General features: G+C 37.8%; 1 protein-coding gene across 2 annotated transcripts in view; it reads left to right on the plus strand.

Moving 5' to 3' along the window:
• The window catches only part of SEC24D (SEC24 homolog D, COPII component), a 102,692-nt gene that overhangs the window by 68,168 nt on the left and 16,101 nt on the right, over positions 1–18,423 (plus strand). For both annotated transcript variants that reach the window (XM_028087390.2, XM_028087391.2), the window contains exons 12-19: positions 4,200–4,391; positions 5,218–5,311; positions 13,170–13,286; positions 14,090–14,260; positions 15,290–15,386; positions 15,517–15,662; positions 16,661–16,799; positions 17,613–17,731. In XM_028087390.2, coding sequence (XP_027943191.1) covers positions 4,200–4,391; positions 5,218–5,311; positions 13,170–13,286; positions 14,090–14,260; positions 15,290–15,386; positions 15,517–15,662; positions 16,661–16,799; positions 17,613–17,731 — 1,075 coding nt within the window. The remainder of the gene's footprint in view (positions 1–4,199; positions 4,392–5,217; positions 5,312–13,169; positions 13,287–14,089; positions 14,261–15,289; positions 15,387–15,516; positions 15,663–16,660; positions 16,800–17,612; positions 17,732–18,423) is intronic.

The raw sequence follows: 18,423 nt of genomic DNA on the forward strand, positions 1-18,423 counted from the left end.
TGGAAAGGGATGCGTTGAGGGATGGGTTGTCTATGGTCCTTAGGGCTTCCTGAGTCCTTGGTGCCCATTCCTCTATATTCGTTCTGTATGTGGCTGCTGTGTTGGTGCATGTGAGCCTCAAAGAGTGAACTCTGGACCTCCCAGGAGTAGCTTTGTTTGTATCTATGAAGCTCAAGTCATAATATTCCCAAGGATGGTTTGGAAAAGCCTTGGGGATGTTTAAAAAATACTGAGGTGATTTCAAACTGAATTCTAAAATGAAGAATGAACTGGGAGCAAATTGAAGATGGGGCGTAGGAAAGGCATGTGATGCCTGCTGACTGTGATTATAGCTTCTGTTACCTCATTCTTAGCGATACTTGAGAAGTGTGGACTACCTGCTGAATATCATATATCTTTTTTTTCAGTATTTTATTTATTTGTCAGAAAGAGAGTGCGTGAGCATGAGCAGGGGGAGGGGCAGAGGGAGAAGCCGACTCCACGCTGAGCAAAGAGCCCAATGTGGGACTCGATCCCAGGACCCTGGGATCACGACCTGAGCCGAAGACAGACACTTAACCGACTGAGCCACCCAGGCATCCCTGAATATCATATATCTTATAGACTTCTCTCACAGGGCTGTTTTAATTCTAAATCTGAACTCAGACTGTGAATAATATGAAAGAAAACTCTAATTTCTGGAAATGATGTCTGTCTCTTTACCTTCACTCAAACTGGTTAGATTAGGCTATCCTCTTCTCTTAGTTACCTCACTAACCCCTTGCTCCTTTCCAACACAGTGTGATATGAAGTGTATGGCCTGTTAATATAAGTCATGAAACTACCCTCCTTCCTTAGATGTTATCATGACTTTAATATCTCATTGAAGCAGATTGTGACTTTAGCAAAAGATAGGAGAAAAAAAATAAAAGGATACTGCTAGTTATTCCCTGCTACTATTTAAATATCTCTCTTCAAAATTTTAATTGAAGCCAAAATGCCTTTTCTTCCTTTATCTTTTAAAACAAATCCGGTTGCTTTTTTTTCTTCCCCGAAGTTTGTTTTGGGCTCTGTATGTGTATAACTTTATATATATATATATATATATATATATATATACATATATATATATATATATATTTAAGATTTTATTTATTTATCTGACAGAGAGACAGTGAGAGAGGGAACACAAGCAGGGGGAGTGGGAGAGGGAGAAGCAGGCCTCCCAGCTGAGCAAGGAGCCCGATGGGGGGCTCGATCCCAGGACCCTGGGATCATGACCTGAGCCGAAGGCAGACGCTTAATGACTGAGCCACCCAGGCGCCCCTATAACTTTATATTTTTTATGGTAAGATTGCCATCAGTCTGATTTACTTTCCTTGAACCAGGTAATATGCCAAATAGCCTTTTTAAAGCACAGTATATGTCTTGATTAATGTCTAAGGTATGTTCATCTCTTAGCAAATCTTTTGAAAAGTAAAGGCCCCATTCTTTACTATTTAACTTTGAATTTACATCTTTGATTTTGCCAGATGCCATTTCTGTCTGATTTCTCTGGAATAGGAAAGAAAGGATTTGAAATATTTCCTCTGTTGTTCAGATCAAGCAGTTGGGTTTTTTTGGTTGTTTTTGTTTTTGTTTTTTTTCTGGTTGTTTTTAATGCTGCTGTAGTTAACATGTTCAAAATGCTTGATTTTTGAATATTCTGATTCATCTAGTTACTAACATCTTCAGTATTGCTCTGTCAGATTCATTCCATTAAAATAACAGGGACACGTGTTGAAGGAAGTGGTAATTGAAAAGCAAAAGAAGAAACACGTATTGTTCCGTGTGATATCCCTTATGTAACTTTATTAAATTTATATAGAATTAATATGGAGAGGCTGAGATTTCATTTTCTTCTGGATATGATTTAACAAGGCAGTTTTACTGTTGAACAAGAAAATTTTAAGATAGTTCTTTGTTTCTCAAATTTTAAAAAAGTATATATTTCCATGAAAACATATACTAATATTTTGCAATAATGTGAGATGTTCTGCTAGAAGTTTTTTAAAATGTTAATTTAGATTTTAAGTGAACCCTGTGAAGCTCAGGATATGCCTTTCCCATCACTTGAAAATGTCCAAATCCAATGGGAAATAGCAATCTATATTCTTCTCTGTAATTTTTCTTCTGTGTCTTTTGCCTTAATTGACTCTAAATTGACTATTAAAAGAGAATAAATGCCCTCAGGATTTGCCGGACATTTATCACCTTATGTAATAAAAGGCTTACTCGGAAATGGGAGCTTAGCCAGTGGTATGCTGGTAAACTGGATCTCAAATAAATAAAGCCTTAATTGTAGTGTTTGCTCATTCCTGTGGTGTAAAATACTTCCAGCCAGGCCGATTTTAAACTAGCAAGGTGACATCACTAAACAGGAGTTCAGAAGAGATGCATATGATCAGTTTATCATTTGGGCTCTAACTTGCCCTCCTAAATACAGCATTTCACCATCACGATAATCATCCTGAACATACCTCTAACTCCCCATGTTATACTAGACCCTGTCAGGAGCAGAGAGCATAAACTTTGGGTTTATTGGTTTATAGTCAAGGATTCATGATACATTAACTAAAAGGCATTATTATACTAAGAGCCCAGTGTGAATGATTTGTAGAAATTTAGAAGAGGAAGTAACTTCTGGTTGGTAGCATCAGGGGAGCTTTGACAGAGGAAGAGTATCTGTGCTTGGTCTTAAAGAGTAAAATTCTAATAAATGGCGGGGGGAGGAAGAACATGGGTACAGTCTAGTATAATGGTTAGTTGCATGAAATCATATAGTTTAGGATATTGAGGGGGGTGAGTGGATATATAAGTCAGTGTATGTGCAGTTACAAAGGGTAAGGATACCATTTCTGAAAATTTTGCAGGAGTCCAGAATATAAACATTTACCAAGTGCGTTTGGAAGGGATTATGAGGACCTATTTAAACTGCCCACCCATTTATGAAGGCCACGGTGAAGAATAAATACCCTCAATTAGCAAAGGAAGTAAAGAAGAGATAGAGTTTAAAGTCAGTAGTTTGTCAGCCTGTACCCTGCTGAAACATCAAAGAAATTGGGAAGTCTGCAATGGCATCAACAATTTGAACTTAAGATCCTTTCATCTATATATTTTATTTTCCTTTCTCTCTTACTCAAGTAACTCATTATGCTATGTGCAAAGTTTAGACACTGAGCATACTAGGTACTTTTTTAAAAAAGTGGTCCTCTAGCAAAATAAGTTTTATTGATATCTAAGGATCAAAGAAAATAGCATATATCTTTTGTGGCTGTCATGTAACCATTGAGCAAGGTTATATCCACCAATGAAAATTAATAAGAGCTTCAGTAGTATTTTAGGAGGGAGGAGGGAGAGGAAGGGAGACAGAGAGAAACTTGGGTAAATATTAACTGGAGCTTAGACCATTCAACTCTGAGTATACTTCATGGAGACTTGAATAAGAATATTTATGCCTTACACTCCTTTCAGAAGATTAAGGCCTTATTTTGAGATTTCTCAAAAAAATTTGCTTTTGTTATGGTTTTAGAACTTTTATTACTTTTATTGTCTTGCCATGACATCACAAATGGCTACCTAATAAGGATTACATCATCAATTTATATATGTGATTTATTTTATATATTTATATAGTATATGGCTCTCAAAATCTCTCAGTTTCTGTTGAGATTCTCTAGAATCTGTAAGAAAAGAATCACACAGAAGGAGCAAGTCCTTTCTTGATAAAAATAGCTATCCTATTTGTAATCTGAGTGTGCCTTTCTCTTGCTTCAGATGTTCCATTTGTTCTTCTGACCTTCTGGTGACTTCTGAGAGATCTCTGTTTATGAAGAATGTAATATGCATAGCATGTTTATGAAAGAAAAAGTACACCTTGTAATTGCTGTGGATTGAGAATACATATATTAAAGAAAGGAATATATTAAAGAAATATATTTTCATATGTTTGACTTTTCTTTACCTAGAATTTTGACAATTTTTTTCTTTATCAACTTATTTTTTGTAATATCCCCATCCCCTACTGTGACTCAGTATTGTTTACACTGGTAAACAATAATTAAGAGCAAAACTTGAAACATCTCTTCCATATATTTTATAGAAGGTGTACTTAGTAAATTTCTGATAGAAACCTTTCATAAATACATGAAAGAAATTTAAACACTATGTTTTTCTCACAGGGAAGAACAAGAAGAAACTTCTGCAATCCGAGTTGGTTTTATTACATATAACAAAGTGCTGCATTTCTTTAATGTAAAGAGTAACTTGGCCCAGCCTCAGATGATGGTGGTGACCGATGTGGGAGAAGTCTTTGTTCCTTTATTGGACGGTTTCCTTGTCAACTATCAAGAATCTCAATCAGTGATTCACAAGTAAATATTAAGTGTTTTATAATTTAGATACAAATCAGGTATCTGTTTTTAATTGTTTTGATTCAAATACACATTATTTTGTCATTAGCAAGGGGGTTTTAACACATGGATTATAAAACTCCATCATTTATGTTCTATTTTAAATGTACACCAATATCTAAAAATAGGAGTTTTGTTTTGTTTTGTTTTTTAGAGAGAGAGAAACAGCAGTGGGGAAGGGGCAGAGGGAGAGAGATATAATCTTAAACAGGCTCCATGCCCAGGCTGGAGCCCGATGTGGGGCTTGATCTCATGACCCTGAGATCGTAACCTGAGCCGAAATCAAGAGTCAAGACACAACCAACTAAGCCACCCAGGCGCCCCAAGGAGGAGTTTTTTTTTTAATACTCACACTCAACCAGATCAGTCCCCTCTCTTTGCTGGAGAGAGAAATTTCCTGTGTATGAATGAGTGTATTCAGTGATGATGGTAATAACTGAAGATACAGCCACTGTTCCAAGAATTTGTGGTTTAAGAAGTCAAAAATGTAAATGGTATGCTTTTGTAAATGTTCCAAACAAATTATAAATTTTGGTTCCAAGACATGTCAGGATATCATTCCCTAAGGAATGACCTATGAAAGTCACCCATAGGTGTTTAGTGTGAAATAAATACCATATGTGTGGATATTATTCCCTAAGGAATGACCTATGAAAGTCACCCATAGGTGTTTAGTGTGAAATAAATACCATATGTGTTTAGGCTTGAAATGCTAGTGATTTATTTCTTGAAGTTTATTACAAATAAGTTAAACATTTAAAACCTTTTACTCATTCATTTCTTATAGTTTATTGGACCAGATTCCAGAGATGTTTGCAGACTCTAATGAAAATGAGACTGTCTTTGCTCCTGTCATCCAGGCTGGCATGGAAGCACTAAAGGTGAGAAGTCTTTTTGAATTGCAAGTAAATAAGTTTTTAAAACACACACACACACACACACACACACACACACTGGAAGTTTTATCTACGAAAGAAAATACGGCCTTCTTTAAAACATGTAGTTTGCTGGAGGCCGTTCCTAACTTCCCTACAAATCTTAGGAGGAAGTGGCCCAAACCATGGATTGCTCCCAGCGTTTACATTCCAGAACTATTAGCATCTGAGCAACTGATTTTGTCAGGATTTCCAGTTTAGCTCCTCCCTTTGGCTTTTATATGAACCTTAAATGATCTATTTTAAAATTACTTCAACAATATCAGAACCAGACACGAAGGGAAAAATCCCCATATCAGCCTCTCCTTCCTTGGGGTTTTCAAACATGCAAGGGCAAGGCCCCTGTGACAGTTGGTGACAGATGTGAATGCCACGCAGGGCCTTGCTGAATGCCCACAGCAAATGCAAGGTTGGCCGTGGCTTCAGTTGGAAAGCTGAGCCCTAATGACTCTGGTCATTTTCATAGTAATAAAGACAGTAATCTGAAGAAGGCAAAATGATTGAAAAGTACTGACTGTTGGGGGACCTGGGTGGCTCAGTCGTTAAGCGTCTGCCTTCGGCTTAGGTCACGATCCCAGGGTCCTGGGATCGAGCCCCACATCAGGCTCCCTGCTGAGCGGGAAGCCTGCTTCTCCCTCTCCCTCTCCTGCTCCCCCTGCTTGTGTTCCCTCTCTCACTGTCTCTCTCTCTCTCTGTCAAATAAATAAATAAAATCTTTAAAAAAAAAGAAAAAGAAAAGTACTGACGGTTGATCATTATTTACCTTAGCACAAGCGTCAAACCACTTTGATCTGCACAGCTAGTGCCTAAAAAGTTGATTTTCAAATTTTATTATTAAAGTTAAATTGAAAATAACTTTTAAAATAAAATGGCTAATAACAACAATAACAGTAGCAATAATAACAAACAGCAAGAATAATGCTAAAGAACTGAGTTTATGAAATATTCCCAGAAATTCTGTGTCTAAACATTGTAGTTTTGTTTTGTTTTAAGATTTTATTTATTTATTTTACAGAGAGCATGAGCAGGGGCAGAGGGAGAAGTAGACTCCCCTGCTGAGGAGGGAGCCCAGTGTGGGGCCTGATCCCAGAACCCTGAGACCATGACCTGAGCCGAAGGCAAATGCTGAACTGACTGAGCCACCCAGGCGCCTCTGTAGTTTTTGGTTTTAGTACAATGATTCTTGCTTGGGTTTTCTGATCTTCAGAGTATTTACTCATTGAATAAAAAATTGCTGATGTCCCTTAAAAATCTTCAGGATACATGTCAATTTAACATAAAATTAAAAATAAATTTTACATCATAAAGTGACTTGGCCAAGTTAGGGTCCGTCTAGTGGAAACCAGTACTAATCATTTTGGGCTATAGAAAGACACGGGAATTCCCATTTTATTCCACATTACGGAAAATGAGTATTTTCCATTTCAATTTGAAAGAGTTTTGTTGTTGTTCTCTCTTCCAGTAAGGTGTCTAGAAATGCTGTGTAAATTTCCTGATATATGATCATCATACATGAACCTATGAGTCTTTCTACTCTGAGAAATTAGTACTGGGAATAGAATTGTATTCATGTGCTCTTGCCTGGGAGGAAAGATGAGTGGATATTCATAAGGCAGCACATCATCAGTTAAGACAGTAGAGTGGAGGGCATGGCTTTTAGATCACTCAAGTCAGCATCCCAGCCCAACCCCATACTTCATTTCTGAAAGGGAGCAATGCTGTCTTGTAATGATGGGCTCACACTGGCAGTCCATGAGAGGTCTAGAGGCTATGTAGCAGCTTTGAAAGACAAAAGAGATAAAGCAGATTTGACCACATGCATTCCATGTGTCCAAAATGTGGTGTTACCTAGGATACATTACTGGGAAACCACTGTGTTGGTAATAACTGTAATGTTCTTTGACGTTACTCATGCACTAACAACTGGAGCACTCAGCATTCTCAGTGCTCACTTACCAGAGGCCAGTTCATTTCATCCAGTGTATTTTTGCATCTTTTATGTGTTATTTTTTGTTACATTTGCAATTTTATTGTTAGAGTAATTAATGCACTCTTTTACACTGAAGTTTAAAAATGAGAGCCAGGGCGCCTGGGTGGCTCAGATGGTCAAGTGTCTGCCTTCGGCTCAGGTCATGATCCCAGGGTCCTGGGATCGAGTCCCACATCAGGCTCCCCACTCAGCGGGGAGACTGCCCCTCTCTCTCTCTCTCTCTCTCTCTCTCTTTCTCTCTCTGTCTCTTATGAATAAATAAATAAAATCTTTAAAAAAATAATAATAATAGAACCAATATCTAAATAGAACAACTCAGAATAACTTCACAAATATCAATGTTAATACGTAGTAGTAGTATTCTTACAAAGTAAAAGAACTGTTGAGGTACCTGGGTGGCTTGGTTGGTGGAACGTGCGACCCTTGATCTCAGGGTTTTGAGTTTGAGCCCCAAGTAGAGTGTGGAGATGCCTTAAAAATAAAACCTTTAAAAAAAAAAAGCAAAAGAACTACCTTTATAAAAGGTAAAGAACTGTCTTTTTAAAAAGATAGGGAACTGCGTTTGTCAAGTGACACTGCTGGACTTAGGTTGGTGGCAGTTGCTGTCATGTACCTGCCGGCACCTGCCCTCACGCAGAGGTAGGATAGCACTCCACGTTGTGGGAGGAGAAGCAGGGCAGGCCCTCCTCAATTAATGAGTCACGGGGTCACGTGTGAAACGGTGCCTGCTTTTTAAAAATGCAGATTTCTGGGCCCTCTCCCAGAGATGCTGATTCATCAGCTCCCCAATTTATGCTACTGATCACCCATATTTGGGAACCACCAGCAAAAGGAATTATTACTGTGCCTTACGTTATGTTAACTCACCAGAAAATGGTGTACCTGACCCATACGACTTTATATGTTACTTTTGTACTAGGAATGCTTTCACTTACCCATGATTTAACATCTTGCCCTAAGCTTTTCATTAGTGGTTAAATAAAGAGAAAACACTATGAAGAAAGTTTCTTTCTTGTGTGCAGCATTAAATGAAGACATTATTGCATACTAATCAATTTCTTACCTGTGGAAAGATTCACTAGCTAGTTCCCTAGAGTCAGTTTTTACAAGCATTATAACTCCTAATGTTCCTTCTAGCCTTAACTACCAAGAAAGACACCAATAATACTTAGGGTAGATTTTCTAATTTAATTATTTCCTTTCCATGACCTTCTTGCTGATTTCTAGTTCTTTACATTTACCTTGGTGATTCTTTTGTATGTGTATCTTTAACTGTCTATTTCTTCAAAACTTTTTTATAAGTAGGTAGTTGATATTAAAAAAAAACAAAACAAAATAATGAGACATTTCTCCTTCATCTGCCAGGAAGATTCTGGGTGGTTATAATTTATTGTATAAGAGCAGGCACTGCTCTAGTACAGTTGGAGCTTGTCTGCAGTTTATGCTTTCTGCCTTAGAGCAACTTGGTTAGGTTTGGATGAAGAAAACAATTTTTCCAAAGAGGATAAAGTGTGTGTGTGTGTGTGTGTGTGTGTGTGTGTGTGTGTGTGTGTGTGTGTGTGTGTGTGTGTGTGTGTATGATTGTTCTCTGCCTCTGACAGTGAGAGTATCCTCATCTCTTCAGGCCCTCTGTGGCTAAAAAGCAGTCAGGCTTAAATGCGGGTAACTTACATACAAGGGCCCTACAATGCTTGTCTGAAGTCATTATTAGGCGAAGAGCTAACATTTTTGAGCATTTATAGGGCATATCTAAATATTAAGGAGACCACACCATTCATTCACTTGTTCTTTCAATCAAGAAAGATTTACTGAATGTTTGTTAGGCAGTGTGAGGATTACGGTTTCTAGTTCTAAATTGCTTATAGTGTGGTGGAAAAAATGTAACTCTGTAGGACAAGACATGATATTTATTGCTTGTATTCCCCAAAAGAGGGGGAGGGAAGGAGAGCAAAGAGTAACTTGGGAAGCCCAGGACTGTGGCTGGTCAGCTGAAGTGCTCAGGGGATTATGCACAAGAGGCCAGAGATGAGAGTCTCATCCTCTGTTGACAGGGAGTAGAAACTGAAAGAACATCGAAGTGCAGTGTTTTTTGTGTGTCCAAGTGAAGACATTTTAGAATTGGACTCCCCCATTTGAATTATAGCCTTATTCTCTATCAGCTAGATGCCAAGTAAAATCTATATATAATTAGTGGTAATAAACTTCTTGAAGCATAGAGAGTTGACAAAAACTAACAAACAACACGTGCTAATTTGTCACAAAGATAAGGAGGGAAGGTTTAGAAAGTTCTTATACATACTTTCTCAAAAGTCCCTGAACTATTCAACTGCAGGCTTCGATACACTTTTTTTTTTTTTCGGTTGTACATGCATCTGTGACCACGGCATCTTGTTCTCTTAGTGCCTTTTTTTCCACATAGTCTTTCAAAATCTGCATCTCTTCTGAAAATCTGACACTCATAATTCAACTACATGTGAACTTCTGGTATTGTCTTTGAACTTGGCCAAACAGTAGTTTTCTGAGTTAGCTATTACTTCCACCAGAAAACTAAATAAATAGAATTAGGCAACAAATTGGAAGAAGTGGCCTTTACTGGTTATGCTTCAAATATATCACGGGTTGGGGAAATTTATCTTTGAGTTATCTTAATGTATTTCTACATTTGATTTCAAGGTGATGCATCACAACATTCCTTCCATTCTTTCTAAAATTTAAGGAGCACCTATAGAGTGAAAGCACTAGCTAGACCCAGTAGGGCTTGGAGAAACACACTAAAGAAAAATCAAGGTCCTTCCTTTTTCATGAGCCTGTGACCTGTAGAAGACAGTAGTATACATAAAGTTGTGATTTGGTGTCATTAAGTCTTATCTGCAAAGTAGAATGGGGACAGGGAGGTAGAGGCAACCAACTCCGTCGAGAGTGATATTAACATGTCTCTCAGAGGAATGGACATTGGAGTTAAATTTTAAACAGTGGGTTCTCCAGGCCAGCCTATCTCAACCTGTTTTCCATCATAATAAGAATGACATATGTCATTGTCATTTATCAATTCTATATGGTACATTAATGTGGGCACAATCAGATCTTGGTAAAAACATAACAGATTTATAGGGATTTAAAGCATAGAATGCCCTAGGAGCTTTTTATTTTATTGGTTCTTACAGAAGATTTTATAAGTATATGATTAATGAAATTATGAATCTAAAATTAAGCCATTTTAATTGGCTGATGAATTAGAAACAAATATGGCTATTTTATTTTTCTCAATAGTGAACTTTATTTTTCTAATGGGTCTTGATTTTTTCCTTTCAAGTTTTGCTCCATGGGTAATATTAACAAGGCAATTGTGTATGTTTGATTATGATTAACACCATGTACTGGTTCATTGAATTCTCTCAACAATATTTTAATGTAGCTACTATTTTTCCTGTGTCACATATTAGGTAACTAAGGCTTAGAGAAGTTAAGTAATTTGCCCAGTATCACTCAGCTAATAAATGGTTGGGACTCTTGTCCATGCTGATAGGAACTAGGACCCATGCTCTTAAGTACTGTGGTATACAATTACAGTACTTGTATGAGCAGAGAATATCTAGATGGATGGAAGTGAATGACTATCTAGATGGATTGATAGTGAATTCCTTAGGGGAACTGGGTGGGCCAGGCAAGGAAAGCTGGGGAGAAGATGGGCTTTTAAAAAAGGTTTCATACCTTTTCTGCTACTTGAATTAAAAAAACAGAAAGTACTTTTATAACAATGAAAGTGATAGAAATAAAATTAGTCCTAGAATTTAAAATTTTTTAACATGTCCTTATCAGTATTACTATAAATTTTACTCAGATTTAGTCATAGGAATGAATGTGTCTTAATTGGCCAAAGTGTTGATAGTGTCTTCATGTACACGTAGGGTCACTGCCTATGCTTCTTCACTCATCCTTGCCTTCTTTCTTACTTATGCTGTATCAATAATTTTCAGTAGAAGGCCAGTGCAGCAATAAAATCCCTGCCCACTGCTGACCATAGCAAAGACAAGACGGCACACTGGTTATGCACCCCCTCCCCATGTGTCAGCTGTGACCTACTCCACAAAACAGGTTGAATGCCACTTAGTGAGACACATTCGGACAAGGCTGAACTTAAATTCTCTCCATTTGTTTTTTAGGGAAGTTCTTCACAAACCCATGTACCTTAGTAGTAGCAGCAAATAACTTACAACACCTCTTAACAGCTGACCCAGGAACACCAGAGTGTGCCACTAACCCCAGGTCTTTGCAGACAACAGCTCCAGGCCAAGAAAAGGGAGAAATGGATTCCAGGTTAAAGGAACAAAATGTGCAAAGATACGGAGTTATGTAAAGCACGTGGTGTATTCCAGGAAAGCAAAGCTTGTATGGTGGAGACTTCTAATGCACAGGATGGCAGGGGTTAGGAAATGTGGATCTCCAGCTGAACTGCGGGGGGCCTCGAAGGGCCAGAGGTTCACTGGCTGTGTGACCTGGGGCAAATTGGATGAGCCTCAGTTTTCCTAGCCTTAAAATGCAGACAACGTTATCTTCTGCACATGGTTGTATTAAATGAGAGATGTGTCCAAAGGGCCTGGCACAGAGCTGCACACAGTGGTTGTTGGCAGCAACTCAACTCGCTGTTTTTTACCCTCCCTGCTCCCACACAGATAAAAGAATATGGACTTTATCATGTAGTAGAAAGTCTCCAGGATTCTTTTTTTTCCCCCCGTTATAATAGCCATCTTTATTTGTAAAAATCCAGATATAAAATGTATTCTTTCGGTGTTTCCAAGTTTTCCTTTTTACAAAAACAAAAAGGCACATAAAAACCCTCCCCGCGGTCATTCCCATAGACGGTGTTTGTCAGGCAGCCCTCCCCTCTCCCCCCCCCAAGGGGAAACGCCCCATACATGATCAGAACAGTTACCTTTATTGTAGAGGGTGCCCTGGCAGCAATATGCCAGGATCGTTTGGAGAAAGGCAAGATTGGAGGGGTCATTATATTGAATCATTTAATTTCAGTAAATTTTGCTTAGTAGATCACTTCTTAGGTCCTTAAATAAGATTTTAAATATTTTTAATGCTGAATCGACTTTTGTGGAGCCTAAATCATCTTTTTATTGCTTCCCAGGGACGACAGTTATATAATCTTGATCACGTATTTTTCCTTTTGTCATCCTGCCTGATAGCTGGTTTCTTGTGTCTGTTGTTGCCACAACACTGCTACATTCTTGTGCATTCTTCCTTGAAATACCACTTTAGGTATAATCTATGCTCACTAACGGTTTCAAAGAGGAGCTTCTGTTGCACCCTGATCCTGGGACTTTTGTTTACTTTTGCATCATGGGATTCACTTGGTCCTGAAAGAGTGTTCTGTAGGCTAAACAAGAATGTATTTTCCCTCTAATACATCCTCTTACTAGTTTTTCAAAGCATCATGGTATAGGGAACTACATTCAAATATTGGCTGTTTCATTCACAACTTGTGTGACTTTGGGCAAATCACTATCCTATCTAAGCCTCAGTTTCCCAGTCTATAAAATGGAGAGAATAGTACTTGCCCAAGGACACAAAAGTTATTAAGAGGATTAAATTATATATAGTATATATATTTATAAATTATATATAATATAAATTATATATATGTATATAGATATTACATGTAAATATATATATAATTTAATCCTCTCAATAACATATATATAGTGTTTGGCTCATATAAAATACCTATATTTTAATTTATTTTCTGATTCCCTTAAAGTAGAATTTCCCCACCCAAGACATTTTCTATATATTTTTTTCTTTTAGGCAGCAGACTGTCCTGGGAAGCTGTTCATCTTCCATTCCTCCTTGCCTACTGCAGAAGCACCAGGGAAGCTTAAAAACAGAGATGACAAAAAGCTGATTAATACAGACAAAGAGAAGGTATTTGTAAACAATGGCCCTTTGAAGTGTCCCTTTGTCAGTTTTTAAAGGGGAGTAAAGAAAGAGTGAAGGTGTCCTTTGTGTAAGAAAGGGAGAGAAGCTAAATGTAATGCATAAATCCAGGACGTTGTATATTATAGTAATATTTTGAATTGCAAATAATTTAAGAAATTTTATATTCCTAGAAAAGCTGATTTCTGAAATATTCCTAAATCAAAATGAGGCCTCAAACTTTTTTCATTGTATAATCTGTGTAAGAGACTAGGTGATAAGACTGTTACAGAAATGGGGGAAATGGGAGGAGATGCAGGAAGAAGATATAGTAGGGGGAGAATGTAGACGGCACCATATAACAACACTCCTGAGACAGGAAGTAGAGGTACCTGATGCTCAAAATGTGCTTTGCTCAAACCCTCTGACAGTATAGCCGTTGCTGGGGTGACAAGTCAGTGGGAAGGTTAAGACTATGGGGTAGGCACCAGCTACTGGCCACATGACACCAGACAGGTTGCCCCACGTAGCTCTGTAAAGGTAAAGAGAGCAACATCAGTTTCATTAGCGTTGTTGGAGGATCAGGTAACATTGCTGGCACACGGACATTTCACACAGCACGAGCCTGGCACACCCTGCGTGCTCAGGAAACGGCTGCCGCACTGATCATGACCATAATTCATTCCTTCAGCCCAGTTCACTTAACTGGAAACAATTTTTCCCTCATTTTAAAAGAAGTCAACAGAAATTAAAAATTGAAACCAAAAACATTTTGTGGTTTTCTTTTTCCCGTTGTGCCTCTTTTTCTTCAGATACTTTTCCAGCCCCAGACAAATGTCTACGACTCACTGGCCAAGGAGTGTGTGGCTCACGGCTGCTGTGTGACCCTCTTCCTCTTTCCCAGCCAGTATGTGGACGTGGCCTCTTTGGGTCTCGTGCCTCAGCTCACCGGAGGAACCCTTTACAAATACAACAATTTCCAGGTAAAAGCCAGCAACTTGTTCACCTCAGGTTTTCTACTGCCATTTGACTTTAGGTGCTTAAATCATGGGTTAAGAAAGCTATGCCCCCTTGTGGGCAGCTGAAATGTAAATGCTGTAACCCATGGAGAAGATTATGTGATTAAGCAATTCCTTTCCTACTCCCTAAGTGTTTGGCAACAGATTGAGCTCATTTAGCCTCAGAGGTGAATTTCAATGTAAGTTTGCATGATGGGGAAAAATATATTCTATATAAAATTTTAGTATTTTAAATATATTTAAGATACTGGTTTTCAAAGTGACTATGTATTTGTTTTAAATTGTTATGATTTGGGGGGGTCCATTCATGATACCCCTCCCTTCCAAGCCTGAATTAAGAGACAGAGTCATGAGAGAGTAAAAATGTGAGCACCGTACAGACTTAGGTCTGTAGGCAAGTGGGCCTGCTAATGCTTTACCTTTCAGTGTAACAAACTTATATACCCAGGCACAGGGTGGGCACAGTTATAAGCTTCTCTTATGGACAACTGTACCTTCAAAACTTACCATATCGAGGGGCAAGAAATGTGTGCCTCCTACAGGCAGGCTGTCTCCCCAGAAAGAGGATCCGGAATAGACTAAGCTATGCTTACCCAGTTCCTTTACTCAGACTCACTACTCAGATAAGTCACCTGCTCTCACCTGAGAAGAAGGGGTCAGGGGAGTGCCTCTCACTTATGTACCTATACATGAAAACATGGAGTGGGAATGAGTGTTCCCCCAACATAAATGACAAATGTTAATCATCATCTGTTTTTATTTAGCATCAGTAAAATTATTTTTAATCACCTAGCTACATATTTATATTGTAAAATAGTTAAGGGATTTGGTAAGACCAAAGATTGCAAGTGAAGTAAAATTGAAAAAGCTTTAAGAGTCCTTTCTAAGATACCTGGATAAAGTGGGTTTTAATCAAGATTTTTTAAACTGAGAATTGTTATTTTAAGTATTTTACTGCCATCTGGTGGGCATTGATCCTACTTTATTTTTCAGATGCACATGGATAGCCAACAATTTTTGAATGATCTCAGAAATGATATTGAAAAGAAAATAGGATTCGATGCTATTATGAGGGTTCGTACCAGCACAGGTAATTTTCAATTATACTATTTTCAAGTCTCTGTTGTGTAATTGTTTCCTTTTCAAATTAATAACAGGCCAGCAGAGAAAATAGTAATAAATTAAATAGGAACAAAATTTCCCTTCTTCCTCATCATTAGGTTTCAGAGCCACTGATTTCTTTGGTGGAATTTTTATGAACAACACCACTGATGTAGAAATGGCAGCCATTGATTGTGACAAGGCAGTGACTGTGGAGTTCAAGCATGATGACAAACTTGGCGAAGACAGTGGAGCCTTAATCCAGGTGATTTAAAATGTATTCCCATCTTTGGTATTTTAGTTTGTTACTGACTGGTCAGTGGGGAGACTAAAATACCATCAACTGAGTTAGTCTCTCTGTAAAGAAATTCAACTCTATTTCTCCCCAAGGCAAAAGTCTTTAGGCACTCTGTAGTGTATTCTCTGCACCCTGATTTACGTATGCTATTTGTAAGAAGTCACAATTGTATGTCATTGCCCAAGAGCCCAGCAAACTGTGGTCAGTGTTGTAGGCATTAGCAAACTGCCAACAACGTTCACTTCTTTTAGGCTTTAGCACCCATTCATTCATTTGTTGCATTCCTACCAAATGTCAGACACCATGTTAAGTGCATTATTATGTTACATGCAAATATAAATAGAATTTGGTTTTTGTAGTAAATAAATTTAAGCAGAAGCCATGGAGATCTTGAATTAAAACAAGAACAATTATATCTAATGGTCATAGTTTTCAGATACTAGCATCACCTTTAAAGAATGGAGAGGGGTCGGCATTAAGTTGAGGAAGAACTCTAACTAATATTTATTTTTTGATCACAGATATTTGAAGAAGTATATACTTGTTTGCATTCTTGAAATGCATATATCAGCAGCATACGACTTAAGTACATCATCAAAGTTAGTTGCATGTTTTCAAGGGAAGTGAGGCTTGAATAGGGCTATGGTCATGAACATGAAAGTCTTATTTCTGCACCTGAATCCCTGGTAATGAAATCTGAGATATCTGAAAGTAGACTAGTGGTAGATGCAAACAGATACTCAAGTGTGGAAGCCCGGTTAAAATTTAAGTTTAAACCAGTGAAGTGCTACATGGAGACCCAGTGTATGAATTGTCATTATACCTCCCTTAATTGTTATTGTTCAATGTGGAAGAATTTAGAGGTCTCTTGAGCTGTACACACTGTTCTAAGTGTAAATAAGATCAGGCTAGCCTGGGTGGACATGTTGACCAGAAAACACATGTCCTTGATCTTGCCTCTGCAGTGTGCTGTGCTTTACACAACCATTGGAGGTCAGAGAAGACTTCGGATTCACAATCTTAGCTTGAACTGCAGCTCCCAATTGGCTGATCTCTATAAGAGCTGTGAGACAGATGCCCTTATCAACTTCTTCGCCAAGTCAGGTAACACTCTGCTAATCCTGTGGTGCAGTGTATCTTGCCTAATAATTCAGTCAAGACTTGTTGGTTAATTGAATTAGTAACTGACAACTACTGTGGTAGCGCATTTTGGTGGGCACATTCAGAACTTATAAAAGCAGAGTGCCAGGGAGAATACTCAGCATTTCTAATTCCAGATTAATAATGAGATAACTCAGTTCAGGCCCACACTATACAGTTTTATTCAGCGTTTCCTTCGGGGGCTGGGGGTGGGTTCTGAGTTGAAATTTAGGAAGGTAATACTTAGACTGTTATTATGGTATGCGAGTATGCCCTCCAGCACCTGGGGATAATGGACTGTCCCTAATGTTGGGCTGAACTTGCCTATCCATACCATGATTATTACGAAATGGGAGGGGCCTGAGTTGGAATTTTCTTTGGTTCCTTCTCCCCTCCACAACCCCTATTTGAGATTCTACACTAAAGTTTCGAGGAAACAGCAATTCAGCCCATAGGCATTCAGGACATCAGAAGATGGCAAATTGGTCTTTCTTTTCTCTGTGTGTAGAGTTCTGTTTATAATATTCTGTGGAAAAATCTGGACCAATTACCTACCTTTTATTAGAGGTAGGCCATTGTTCTCCATTGGGTATATCCTTATTCTTGGAGAACGTTAACAACTGACTTAACATTTTAACACTGTTACTCCTTGCTGTGTGGTCTGAAGATAATAGCAATTTGTTTATTATTATTATTATTATTATTATTATTATCATTTGAAGGGATTGATTTCTGAGCCAAGGCTTTAATGCCCTTTTCATTGTTTTGTGCAATTAGCATTTAAAGCAGTTCTACACCAGCCCTTGAAGGTCATCCGGGAAATTCTGGTTAATCAGACTGCCCATATGTTGGCATGTTACCGAAAGAATTGTGCAAGTCCATCTGCAGCAAGCCAGGTGAGCCACCTATTGTACTTAGATCCTAAAGTGTTACAAGTGATACTAAATGTACGTTCTTTCAGCATTTGGCTATTGAAAGTTTATGATGTTCCAGGCACTTAGATGCTGTGCTTAATAAACTATACAACCAAGAAGATTGAGAATGCGTTTGTGGAGGCTATGGTCTTTTTACAGCCAACATTAAAAAACTTAGTGGCTTTACAAGATTCATGAACCAAAAACTGTGTGTGCATATTGGGTTGACAGTCAATACATTATGTATAAATAACAGAATGTTATATGTAAGAAATGTCATAATATAAATGGGATTCTCTTTTGCTTATAAAGATGACTATATGGTTAAGAAATGTGTGTGCTTAAATATCTTTTTAGGCATGTTAACAATTGTAGTTGATATGAGCAAATGGCAAGAATGAATTCTTTATATCTTATAAACATAAATATAATTTCTAAATATTGGAATTCTTTATATTTAAAAGTTAATAATAAGTATAAAGGGTTTTGAAGGAAATGTCTTTGGGTATCATCTACTAACTTGAAAATTTTAGAAGATCCTTTAAATAAATCTCGTTTAGACTCTTTCGGGTAAAAGAAAAAGAACCTCATGTTCACATTTATTTTTGTATCTGTTCTCTTGTTCACATTTTTCCCTATGTCAGTGAAAGCTAAATGGTACTTTTCATAATTTT

The sequence above is a fragment of the Eumetopias jubatus genome, unplaced genomic scaffold, assembly GCF_037043125.1.
Source record: "Eumetopias jubatus isolate StellerSeaLion01/CBP00866 unplaced genomic scaffold, mEumJub1_p1.0 scaffold_2, whole genome shotgun sequence".
In the NCBI taxonomy this organism is placed as follows: Eukaryota; Metazoa; Chordata; class Mammalia; order Carnivora; family Otariidae; genus Eumetopias; species Eumetopias jubatus.